Source organism: Geospiza fortis, unplaced genomic scaffold, assembly GCF_000277835.1.
Source record: "Geospiza fortis unplaced genomic scaffold, GeoFor_1.0 scaffold23, whole genome shotgun sequence".
In the NCBI taxonomy this organism is placed as follows: domain Eukaryota; kingdom Metazoa; phylum Chordata; class Aves; order Passeriformes; family Thraupidae; genus Geospiza; species Geospiza fortis.
The window spans coordinates 7038025-7051126 of NW_005054303.1; the positions used below are offsets into that span (position 1 = coordinate 7038025).

General features: G+C 35.8%; 1 protein-coding gene across 3 annotated transcripts in view; it reads right to left on the reverse strand.

Moving 5' to 3' along the window:
• The window catches only part of PPP1R13B (protein phosphatase 1 regulatory subunit 13B), a 56130-nt gene that overhangs the window by 28198 nt on the left and 14830 nt on the right, over positions 1 to 13102 (reverse strand). For all 3 annotated transcript variants that reach the window (XM_014311854.2, XM_031066251.1, XM_031066250.1), the window contains 2 exons: positions 9077 to 9196; positions 7531 to 7598 (listed from right to left, as the gene is read on the reverse strand). In XM_014311854.2, coding sequence (XP_014167329.1) covers positions 7531 to 7598; positions 9077 to 9196 — 188 coding nt within the window. The remainder of the gene's footprint in view (positions 1 to 7530; positions 7599 to 9076; positions 9197 to 13102) is intronic.

Here is a 13102-nt window from a genome sequence, read left to right on the forward strand (position 1 = left end):
TTGCATGCAACAAGATGAATATATGAGCCAGCAATAAAGCTAAAGCATGTGTGAAAAAGCATAAATCAAGAATCTGCAAGCCAGAGAAGACTGGAATAAGCTAAAACCCAGACCTAAGGATTTTTAAATATTAAACATTACAGAAAATACTAAACCCCATTAACAATTTCTTATGTATCTACATAGAATACTGTAGAAGATAAAACCCCAAAACATTAAAAGCTGTAATTTACCTTGTCAAACTCACGAATGCCATGCAAGTTCACCCTCTCTTCCTCCTTTCAAGAAAGTAATTCGAGCATGATTCACTGCACTTATACAAGAGATCCAGTCAAATGGGTCTCCATAAGAACAGTGAAGAACTCTATGTCCAAGCACAATACAATGACTATTCCAGCTGAATTAAGAGCAGGCTTATTTTTAGCAAGTAAGTAAAGGTATGAGCTGTAGAGTACGATCATCCACTAGGAATACAAGAAGAAGAACAAGTTTAACTCCCTTGCTCCTAAATTAGCCAGAGGGATTTTCATTTTTCTCGGCTTTGATCCGAGGAAGACTTCAGGGGGAACAAACTTAGCAACCATTAGATCTGGAGGCAGCCGCAGAAACAACAGAGAAATAGAAAGGTTCACTCGCCTGGGAAAAACATGCAGGTGGGAAATAGGTATGCCTGGTGTCCAGAGGCAAGATGGACAGGAAACTAAATGAGCAAGTCAGTGAACATGGAAAGGTGTGTCAGAGAAAGGAGGCCACAGCAGCACTGCATGAGAAACACCACAGAGACCATGGAAAAGATGAGAGAAAACACTGATCTGCAAATGACACAGCTACATAAAAGACAGAGCTCTAAATCTGGACTGAAAATGAATAGCTGGCCTTGCATGGACCAGTAGAGTCTCCTGCTCTGAACTGAAAGCTGTTAAGAGTCAGAGCAACAGCCCAAACTTTCAAGCTTTCACATTTAAGCTCTCAGAGCCACACAGTGAATTTCATAAGCAGTCTCCTATAACGATCTACAGAAATAAAGGAAAAGACAAGTTCCAAATTCCTTAAAATAACTTGATACTAAAATATTTGGTTTAACTAAAAATGATACTAATGTGACTGCAAAAGGATACAGCTGTGACAAAGGGCATTGAAGTGTACAGCGCAGGTGTAAGGGCTGCACAGCAACACTTCAGAAAAATAACAAGTCTTTAAGTAACATTTACTAAAAGTAAACTTTTACTACATTTACATTTGCGTTTATGTATATAACGTTATACATCAGCTGAAACACTCATTCTCAATTGTTCTAACTTTATGTAACAGCCAAGCAGCTCAGGATCTCTATGTGCAGTGACAACTGGAAGCAATTCTTCACATGCTTCATTTATTTAGAAATCCAGGGAAAAGAGTGAATTGTATTGCTCCATGTCCACAACACAAACATAGGAAAATAAATACCATAGTTAGAGTTTAAACAAACATACAGACTTCTCCTCCTCCCCCTGCCATGGATATCTGCAGCTAAGTATTGCTGTAAAACTGCAAAGCCATGAGTGAAGAAAAGCAAAGCTAGATCTGCAAAAACAGGAACCAGAGGTAGAGATTCAGTAAGTGGTACAGTTTAGGTATTTTTTCCTCTGTAAAATGGGAACACATCTCTCGGTTGTTCTGAACAAGAAAACCACATACTCAGTTCCTGTAACTTGTTGAACAGAACTCTCTCTGATGGCCCAGAGAAGCAGCAGAACTACAAAATCTGTACACTGCAAATAAGTGTGTGCAAACGTCTGTATGATGCAAGTCTGGATACTGTGACCCTCATATCCACAGCCACCTAGATAGATATCTGATATCTGGAGTGACAGAGATTAAAAATTACATAACTACATGGAGAAGACAAGGAGGGAAACAGTCCTTTCACAAGGTTCCACGTGGGTTCCAAGAACCCTCCCTGGTCCCAACTAGTCAAATAACTCTTAGACTCATCAAACCAAACTAAGTCAGATGTTAAAAGTGAGTATTAGTCATAAATTAATCCTAACATAATTAAAATTGTAATAGGAAAATAATCACAGAGTAAGTGGAATGAAACCTATGAAATTATTCTCACAAAATCTAAACATACAGTAACTTTGTCCATTATGGACTGCAATATATTTGAGATTGCACAGGACAAGTCAAAATGCTGTTTTTATTCCAAATCCAAGAAAGATGTGATTCTGCCCAAAATGTTTAAAAAAGGCCTCAGAGGGAGGTATGAGGTCAAGAGCATTTGAATTCCCTACAGCTTCACAGGAATACTTTCTAGAAGATCACACAATTATTAGTCTTATAGAGATGCTCCTCTACATAACCACCCTTTACTGAGGTGTGAAAATACTCAGATTTCTAGTCTGGCAAGAATTCAAAAGCTATTTGTATGCATTAAAATTAGCTTTAGACTTTATTTTTTTTCTGCTTCCTAATTTAATTTTTTTCTCTTAAATCCTTTAGTTGGATTAGTTTTTCTATTTTTTTTGAAGAGCAACATACTGCCAGCTGTCTGGAAAATGCTTCAGACAGACTTTAAGAATTCTATCAGTCTGTGGAGAATCCAAACTCTATTCTCTGAGCTAGAAACTGAACTAGGAATTTGATGGTGCAAAAGGTTGCTGCAGAGGCAGCAAGTATTCCCTCTCTAAGAGAAACAATTTTCAGAATCTATAACTTATAAAAGGGAACATGTCTGACAGCAGGAGTAACAGACAAGTTTTTGTCTCTTTAACAAAAGCAACAGAGAAATTTGCAGCAGAAAACCAGGAAAACTTGAATCTGATTTAATTACCCTTTTATTAGAAGGTCAAAAGGTTCCAGGAAGCTTACATTAATATTTCTTCAGGAAAAAAAAACTTTTCTGCACACTGTTAGAATTGTTTGTGCCTAAATTGTTTAAAATAATCTTTTAATGGAATTGTTTGCTTTGACTTTGCTATGAGACACCTAAATCTAAATTTCAAGAATGACATAGTTTTTTGTTCATTTTAAACAAATTTGATTAAAACCTGCCTTATGTGAATGGCAGCCCCTTCCAAGCACACTGTTAAATGTTATAAACAGAGTGCTTAATACTTACAAGCTTATATTAAATTGAATTTGAAGCTCAGCTTTGAAGAACAACTTCTATCCAGACTAAGCTCTTTATCCTTCAATAGTTCAAATGGGAAACTTCAAGCAAATACACATAATGTATTTCTCATCTGAGTTTATTACTTCTGTTAAAAATGTGACCTGTTTGCCTTTTCCCTCACAATTAGATTTGTTATATCTTGAGCAAGAATACTTGTAAGTGCCCCCCCCCATAACACAATGTACTTTAGATGTTTAATGCCTTTTTATCTGGTCATGCTCATATGGATGAAATGGTTAAAACTAATGAACAATTTATAATTCTATTCAGGGATTTTGGCCCCATTTGTAAATCTATCCAATCTCTAAGCACAGAATGGGAAAAGTCACACCACAGGTACTCAAAAGCAGTGTAGCTTTCCTGCTGTCATGATGGAGTAGAATATAGAGACTCCATCAGCAACCATAGACTATTTGAAATTAAATCAGTGCTACAAAAAACTGCCCTGTGGATACACATATGTAGAAGTTCTAACACATCTGTTAAAGGAATTTCCTCAAGAACTCCCTCAGTATAAGATTCTCCTGATAGCAAAACAGCTGGACTACCTGTTGTAATTTTTGCTAAAAGCTTGATTTGAGACACTTTAACAGAAATAGCGAGCATGAGTTCTGTTATCTAATCAGCACAAAACTTTTAACACTCAACTTTATCTACTGGTCACAGCTTCAATACTAAGAAAATTTGCAGGAGTGTGTCTCTGGTTTGGGATGATGGTCAAGTTTTCTTCCTCTACACAAATTTCCTTTATACTAATGTTAACACAAATTCTGTAGTGAGATAAAATGAGGTTCCATTTTGTATTTCTTGGCAAAGGCTCCAGTCAACATCCATTAAGAAAAAGGCTTATTGATATCATTCTCTCTAAATCAGGGAGGCAATTTTAGAAACAGCAAAAATAAGTTTAAAAAATTGGCACCAGAGACCACAAACTAAGATTTCATGCTCCCCAAGTAAATTATTATGTATAAAATAGTTTATATTTGAAATATATTATTATTTTTATATAAGCAACTACAGCAAATGAGTATTTCCTCATATACAGACTGTTCTCATTACACTAATCTACTTTTATTCAGTCTAATACATTTGACTTCTGTCATGTTCCTGTACCACATCCTTTTTTCTCCCCCAAACTACATCTGTTTTCCTGTTTTCTCATCTCCAAGAAATTTCTGGGTTATCTGATTACCTTTTCACCTGGACAACTGTTATTATCCAGTCGGTGCTCTTTCTGGGAGAGCAGCATCTGATCCACTGCTGAGGGCCGGCAGCTCAGCCGGGATGGGGCTCCCCAGTCCCTCTCCAGTCTGCCACTGACCCCCAGTGGTTTCACCTATATTTGCTCTGCCTCACTGTTCACAGACTGCTGCTGCTTCTATGGAATGATGCTTGGATCATGCCAGCACATCTGAAAGCAAGCAAGACCCAGCATTTGGATGACCACTTTTTCACGGCCACCAATCACAGAATCAAAGGATGATTTAGGTAGAAAGAAGCCTCTGGAAGTCATCTAGTTCAATAAGCCCTGACTGGAGCAATTCAGACTGCTCAGGACTTTATTCAGCTAGATCAAAATTCCACAGACTCTGAGGAGTCTGTGGAATATCTGTTACCCTCAATGATAAAACATTTATTTCCCTTATTTATTTAGAATTCCCCTTGTTACAACTTGTGTTCAGCTCCAATTGGCTCAGTTACACAAGCTAAAGAAAAGAAGCAGAGGAAGAGGCAGCTGTTCTCAGAGCAGAGAATCCCTCCTGAGACACTGTCCAATCTCTCTGGCAAAAGGAAATGTTTAGTTACGTAAGTCCGATCTTCACTCATCTGTACCTTTGTGTACTGGCAGAAAGATCAGGTCCCGACTACAGCACAATTCCACTTCTAAGAAAGAAAGTTGTAAACAAAAAGCAAACCCCAAAAGGTCACCTCTGGAATAAGAGCACTTGCCAGTTCACAAAATTTCAGTGAGTTTTTCTTTTAGACTTTGTTATGCAGAATGCAAAGCTCCCAGATGAATGCTTACAGGTAAGTATTCTTTTACAACAAATGTTACACTGCTGGAAGAGACTTAGCCTACTCTATTTTTAACTTGAAAAATAATCTAATGAAATTTAAGCATTTACATAATGTGATTTGAAGATAACCATTATTTAAGTAATTGCAGATATAGTTTCAAAGAACAACAACAAAAAGATCTTACTGCATATGACAAAATGCCAATAAATAGAATCATGTAAATTTAACTGGATTGATTGCCCATAATTTTTTCCAAGACTATTGGTTCAATCAATTAAACTAACATTCATCTTAAAGTTTTCTATGCATATCACACTTAAAGCTCTACCCAATATTAAGCAAGAAATCAACTATTTCCTTAAAGCAGGTACACATAATAAAAATATACCTGAATGCAGAGTACTTGGTAAAATCTGAGCTGTCTTCAATGTTCCATTGGTTTGTGTTGATTTTAGGGCCACCTAACATTCAGCATTGCCAGCAACAATGAATAAGCCTAATGCATTACGTAAGTGTAAGCTGATTAAATCCTTGATCCTGATGCCACCTCTTTTTCCCCCTCCCCCTCTGATTTAAAACTTAGCACAATTGAAAATCTTAGTTTTAAACACTTCCAAAACCTAATTTGTACCATTTTTAGCATAAAACCCACTACAATTTTACATTACTGTAACACCCTCAGGTTTTAGTCTTTCTTCTATTTTCATAAACCTGGTATTATAATGCACTTTATTTATACTACACCTGGTAAAAGTCCTTTTTAAAGTGATCAGTTCCCCAACAAATTTTAATTTTGTGGCCAATTTTTGGGATTAAAAAAAAAAGAAAAATAAGTGTCCTGAATGGAATGAAGATAAAAATGTTATTCAAGTTATCAAGTCTGAGCTTTACCCCTAAAACTCACAGCAAATTCAATTCAATACAAAACCATGCTATCATAGAGCTTAGCCCTGGCAAGAAGTGAGACTGTAAGGCATTCTGCACATGCCAGTCCTAATTTCCAAATATACTACATCTCAAATGTAGTATCTGAGCTACAACCCACATAGAGGAGTAGATCAGGGGAGGTCATGAAAGGGTTATGTTCCCCCAGCACTTTAGAGCACCATGATCTCACTACATTGTCAATATGACAATGGCAGCAGGATAAACGGATCCATGCAGCAGAGGGTATCAGCCAGTGCTCTCTACAGAAAAGGAAAGCAATACATGATTAACTGTTGTGAATAGGGAAAAAATTCCTTCCCCTAGGTCCACATGCTATACACAAAACAAGCTGCAAAGAGCTGCAAAATGACTGAACAACTCTGTTGCTACATGGGAGAATGTGTGAATTTTAAACGTTAATTATCAGGCAATATACAAACACAGAACTGTTGAATCTGCACAATTGGTTTTAAGATTCTCAGCTTGAAAAAACTGATTTGTTTGCTTTTAAGCTTTAAGTATTATTTTACTCTGAGAAAGAACCATACGCACATTTGTAAAAAGTGGCAGTGCTTTATTGAGATAATATAACTATGAACTAGTGAGTTCAAACATGTTTATTGAAATTTTAAAATGTTTTAAAATGGCTAACTATAGCTGGAGTGTCTTGGTAAAGGCATAAGAATGGTCCTGAAAAAACAAGAACAGACTATGCTTTGTAGAATCCTCATGAGTATTGAAGATGAGACAAGAGAGAAGAAAGTAACAAGAGTTTCAGCTCAGGAGTAGAAGACTTTTAAGCCATGTTAATTTTGAAAGAGATATACTATGTTTTATGTATAAAAGAGAAAAATGTTCAAGCCAGGAATCACAGGTTGCCTATGGTATGAAATTTGTATTTTTAATTAGAAACCCAGTAATATATTAGTTAAAAAACCTCAATGTGTATAAATGAATCAAGTGCTTAAAGCCAGTATAAAATGATGGCTCTGAGGGGTATGCAAGCTCTTCTACCAGCATCTGAATAATCCCAATTCATAGATACATCCTCATGTTTCAACATATAACAATATGGCATGAATCAGTCTCGGTGAGATAAATCAGAAAAAAGATATGTGGACAGGCAATATAAGTGTGCAAGTATAATGCAGCTTGTTTTTACTTCACACAGAATGAATACAACAGACTAGAACATGAATTAATAAGTCTCCAGAGCGTCTCACATCATGTAATTTCTTTCCAGACAGAAAATTCAGAGTAGTTGATGAAAAAGACACATTGTCCCATTAATTTTCTAACAAAATCAAAACAAAACCAAGATCAATATATTTTTCCCAGTTCCCATCATAACACACCTTGAAAAGTAATAATTTTTAAAACACAAAGTGTTTGAGTGGTGTTGATCCAAGCCTTTAAGATGTATTACATACCCCATTCTCTGTTCGTTTCTCCACAGGTATATTTATACCATTTCTTTGATTTTGGGCTTGACGTCCACCTAAAAGTAAAGCATCATTCTTAGTGCAAAGCTCAGTTTTCAACACAAATGCATTTTACTCTTGAGTCTGTTCTCATTATGTTCTGAGAATTCTGTTCAAGAATTTGTATCAAACTTTTACCTGTGAATTTTTATTCTGTTAGTTCCAACTCTTTCTTAGTAAAGTTACTTTTTGTAAGGAGTGAATCAGCAGAAATAAAGCCTTTACTTCACAGAATTCCTCAGTTAGAAGTACAGACATGCAGCTCTATTTTCCTCACTTCTCTTTAGGCAAAATGTCATGAAGAGCAATGTACTCAAGTTTTATATTTTGTGTCCATAAGAAGCAGTAGCTCACCTGAATACATTATAAATTAAGATGGTAGAGGAAGTTTTTCTAATGTCTAACTTATAAACAACTTTAATCTAGAAATCTATCCATAGCTCAATGATGGATTCAAAAGCCTTGCAAGCATGGTTCAGGAGCAATGCTTTCCTTCTACATTGAAATTCTTTTGATTTAAGTGTATCTTAAATTTCTTAACATACTTTACACTTGTATTGCCCAAAGCATAACAGACTATTTTACAAAGTACCTAATTAATACAAATCTCCCACACATTTTTGGGTCTGCTACTTCTGCATTCAAAACAAGCAGGAATCACTTAAAAATAAGAGAAGAAGCCTCAGCTGAAAGCAATAAGGACTCAGCAAAGACTTGAAATCCTGTTGTTAAAAGTAGTCAGATTAGTTGAATGAGTCAGGATAATCTGGGCATGCAAACACACCTCACTGAGACACCTTTCCTGTCCTTCAGACAGTCTGACAGCCATTAAGTCTACACTCTCAAAACTCGTCTCATAGATTAAGTACAGTCTACACCAGTAAGTTCAGAAAGCTAAAACACTTGTATTTTTTTATTCTAGTCTTTTAAGAAACCCCACTTCATAGGACATTGCTTCATATAAACACTTCTCCTATAGAATCAAGCAGACCAGCAATTTTTCAAGATGCAGATTTTCACAACTATTAAATATACCTACATGAAGTACTGAGAAAGCAAAGGCACTGAAACCTCTGCCAGTGATGTCTGTAAAATAGATCTGAGTTTTTAAAGAAGGCAAAGGAGTTTACCAAGTCTTTCTCTGTGCAACTGAAGGAAGAAAAAAGAACCATTCTACCCTCTCAAAATGTAGGGACTTTCCATAAGAAAAAACTACATCAAGTCTCTAATATCCATCAACTTTTTTGGATTCAAATTAAGCAGAAAACAAACATATCTTGCTATTACTCAACAGACTGCTAAAAATTATTCTAAAGAAGAGAATTGGTGCCTAAGAACAACAAGGTGCCTCTGAGGAAGGTTTAAAATGGCTTTGGCACAAGGAAGTTGTATTACATATAACCACTGAGGTTCACTGAAGGAACTGAAAATCAAACACTTCAGATATCTTTTAAAATCTGTTTCAGTCAAAACACTACAGGATAAATGTACTTACTCTGTTCATTGCTTTCAGCTGGTGACTCTTCATGACGAAGAAAAAATTTCACCTCTTCCCTGCGGGGCCCCCACTTCTGCAGGTGGTCATACATCATGTGGTCAAAGGGTATGGGGCGCTCTACAAGTACAAGGCCAAAAAAACCTCATCACAACTCCTTAAAACCAAGCAGGGTTATACAGAACTCTCACTAATAGTCAGAATGTCCTTTTTGGTAGGAATTCAACCTATCTGATGTATTTTGCCTTACTTGAAGTCTAAGAAACAGGCACCAAGTGGATGTATGGTATTAAAAGCTGGCTTGTTACTGTAACACAGCTCACTGCTCCACAGGAGTACAGAACCAGCCTGCAAACCCACACCAGTGTTTAGGAACCCTAATTTAGGAAATACCAACTTTGCTCCCCATCAACACCAAATGGGCCATTTGTTCTATTATTAAAATGATTCATTCAATTTGAACCTCTGGGTTTCCACACAGACAAAAAGCCTTATCATTATATTGACATTTAATCTCCTAAGTACTTAAGCAGGTACTCCCATTCTAATACACTTTGCCAGACACTAACTTCCAGTATATGTGGAATTACTGGCAACTCTTTGAACAAATAAAGACTAAGTTCTATGCAACAGTCAGTCTCTTTGCTTCTCCCCGAGAAAACATTTGCATACAGTAATTATTTCTTCTAAACTGATCATACATATTGTTAGTAAGAGACTGCACACTATATATTTAGTATTTCAAAATGTAAATACATTTAAGAAGACAAGTTTTTCACTTCCATAATTACACTTGCATTTATTACCAGTTGTTTTTATTAAGATAATAAAATCCCCATTTTAAGATCTAATACTAGCTAAGGTACCAAAATACATCTTCTAAGCAGAATAAAATTGTATTATATTATATACTATACTTTGTTGTTAAAAGCAAAATACTTTTGGCCTCCAAAACCCAAACCACACTATCTCCTACAGGGAAAAGTACCTCTAAGTTTGTTATCCATTTCACACTTCACTCATTTGACATGAGAAGACAAAATGATTCAAAGATATAAGAACAATCTTGGGAAAGGCTTGGAAAAACCAATTCACAAATATACCTTTATATAATGAAATGTACCTAAATTTATATACATTATGAACTACATAGATGTACACATCTCGATACTCTTCAGATACTTAATTGTTAAAAACCAATACAATTTAATCAATTATTTTACAATACATTTAAAACAATAAACTTTTGTCAAAATATGTCATGTCAAGTAGGTATGTGATTAACACAATTTAGCAGTTAGATTTAGCTGCTTTCAGTGGGGAAGGGTCATTCAAACCCCAAGCTAATCATATTCATCAGGTGACTGGTTATTTATCTTAAAAAACAACCACACCCCCTCCAAACCAAACCAATGACTACATTTAAAAAATGGCTGATTTGCTTCACCTCTTCTGTCCGTCACTCAAGCGGTGCCGTAGAAACATTGTCAATAATGTTTAAGCACACAAGAATAAGGTCAGTAGCTTATTACTGCTCAGTTCTTGAAAAGGAATTTTAAAAGTATGATTTTCAGGTTTTTCAACTTCTAAAGTAAAGTGAAGTTTCAAGTGCTTTGAAGCATATCCACTAAAATTGCAGCATGAGTCTTCTAAAGATCACTGAATGTAAAAATATTTAAGTGGTTTAGTTCAGAGACTTTAGAACACAAGATATGAATCTTTAGGAATTTCTCCCAAACAGAAAAATTGCTAGGCAAACCCAGCTGTAACAGGGCTGGACTAATTATGGAATGGTGAAGAGTAGCTGCAGCTTCACTCCTGGTTGAGCTGGTCTCCCAGTAAAAGCAAGGCCTGATCCCAGGAGCCAGTCAAAGAGGTGTCATTTACATAATGCACCTTCAATAATTAAGACTAATATATTTCAAACAGTGACAATGGAAAGAAATGCCAAAGATGTTTTCTACTAGTTTAGCAGTTCTTTCACAAAACCAGTTTGGGATGTTATCCTGAAGTAGACAGAAAACAGGTTAAAGTAGTAACAGCATCATCATCATCACTGAAACAATGAAAAGATGGAGCAGCACTAATCATTCTGTGCAACCTGGCTACACTAAACAAATTCAGAAATGAAGAGGAAGAAGAAATGGACATTAACACTTGACACAAGACATGGTAAGAATTGAAATCCCCATTCCTTCCTACAATTTATATCCTTTAAATCTATAAGAAGCGCAAGAAGAAAGCATGATTTTATATTTGTAGTATAATAGTACAAGAGATATTTTCTGAAAATCCCTGTTCTTTAAGAACCAAAACCAAATCAAATCAAAGAGAAACACTACAGTTAAACTTTTCCTAGTTGTTATAGCTTCAGAAATATTTGTCAGTAACTGGTTTCTCAAAACTATTTCAAACTTTATTATAATTTTTAAAAAATTAAATAGAAGAGAGCATTCTGAGAGTGTGAAGAAAACATTAAATAGGAAAATGGGTGTAGAGTAATAACAAAAAGGCTGGATTCCTATACTTTAGCAATACATTAAAAATTATCTAGAGAACATTTGTTTTCTTGAATAACAAATCAGAAAACTATGATAAATGCATACATCCATACTTACCTGAAAAAACTGCCTTCAATTTTAAGTTGGATCAAGATTCTAAAATATTTTTGAGAAATGAGCTATACTCCTTTCAAGTAAAAGTTTTGAGGATGGGCTAGTTTTAAATATTCCAAAACAAAACACTCTGTCAATCTGAAACACAGATACTGCACCAATGTTTCAGAAAAGAGTTGCAAAATTCTTCTAGTGGAGCTACAAATCCACTACTTAAAAGTAAGTTTCAGTCTTCAAATTCTGTTTTTATCCTGATTTCAAGGATCCTGCTATGTGAAATAAACACATTTATGTCTTCTCTACATGAAACCAGAATAAAATAAAATGGATTTTCTCCACAGGGGAGTTGTGATATCTGGAATGAATTTTTCCCTGCTCAGGTTTGCAGGAGTATACTCAGAGTAAGAAACTATTTCTTTCACACTCTCTTGCCTCCTACGTTACCACCACACTGAGGAATGTTATGACCAGTTGCTGAAGGGCATTCCAGGTGTAAATGAACTGAAAAATTAAGTACTGGGTGGATTTAAAGGTTGTAATCAATTCTCTCTTGAAACATACCACAAGTTCCTGGCCTCACACCTGTCTTTGACCCTCCTTACTGACTGCTATTTGCAATAACAGGGGAATGAGGAAGAACATTCTGGGTTTGTCTCCTGTTGCAGCATGAGAAATCCTTGCAAAAAGAGTAAGCTCCAAACTAACACAGCCTGATATATCAGGCAAAAACCCTAGTGACTTTTTCAACTACTACTCATGTCAAGAAACTGGAAAGGAGAGGGAACAGAAAATGAAGCACCAAAATCAAATGTGAATAAATGAAATGCTTAGGCCATGCAGCTCTGAGAAGAATCAGTTTCTTAACTCTAATGCAAACAACACCTAAACTATTTTACAACTCTTGTGAAGCCCTCAACCATTTCTGCGTAACACAAAAGCAAAGAAATGAAAGCTACAATAATAAATAAACCAATATGTTTTCCAACAGCTAAACTATTGTAATCTTCCTCTGCACTGTAGAAATCTTACATAATTTTTGGAATTAGTAACATTTTTCTAGAAGAAAATTGGTCTCTCATCCTCTAAAAATAAAATCAAGTGTTTATCATCTACTTGTACATACGCATTCAAAACAGGAAGACTATTGAAATAGACAGTCTTTTGCTAGAGCAATGCAGTTTAGAAAGGCTTTTGGGCATGCAAACTGTTATTTGTACCTGATGATAAGATTACAGTCCACAAGCCCCAATGCTTTGAATTTGAATAGACATGCATTATTCAGCTGGGCTGCCTAAAAGAAGCTGTGGCTACCTGTAGAGCAGAGGAGTTAAGCATGTTCACAAGAGGCCAGGCAGACTCACTCTTATGGAGGGAGTTGTAATTTGTCATTTGTGCCACAGGGAGAGACTGC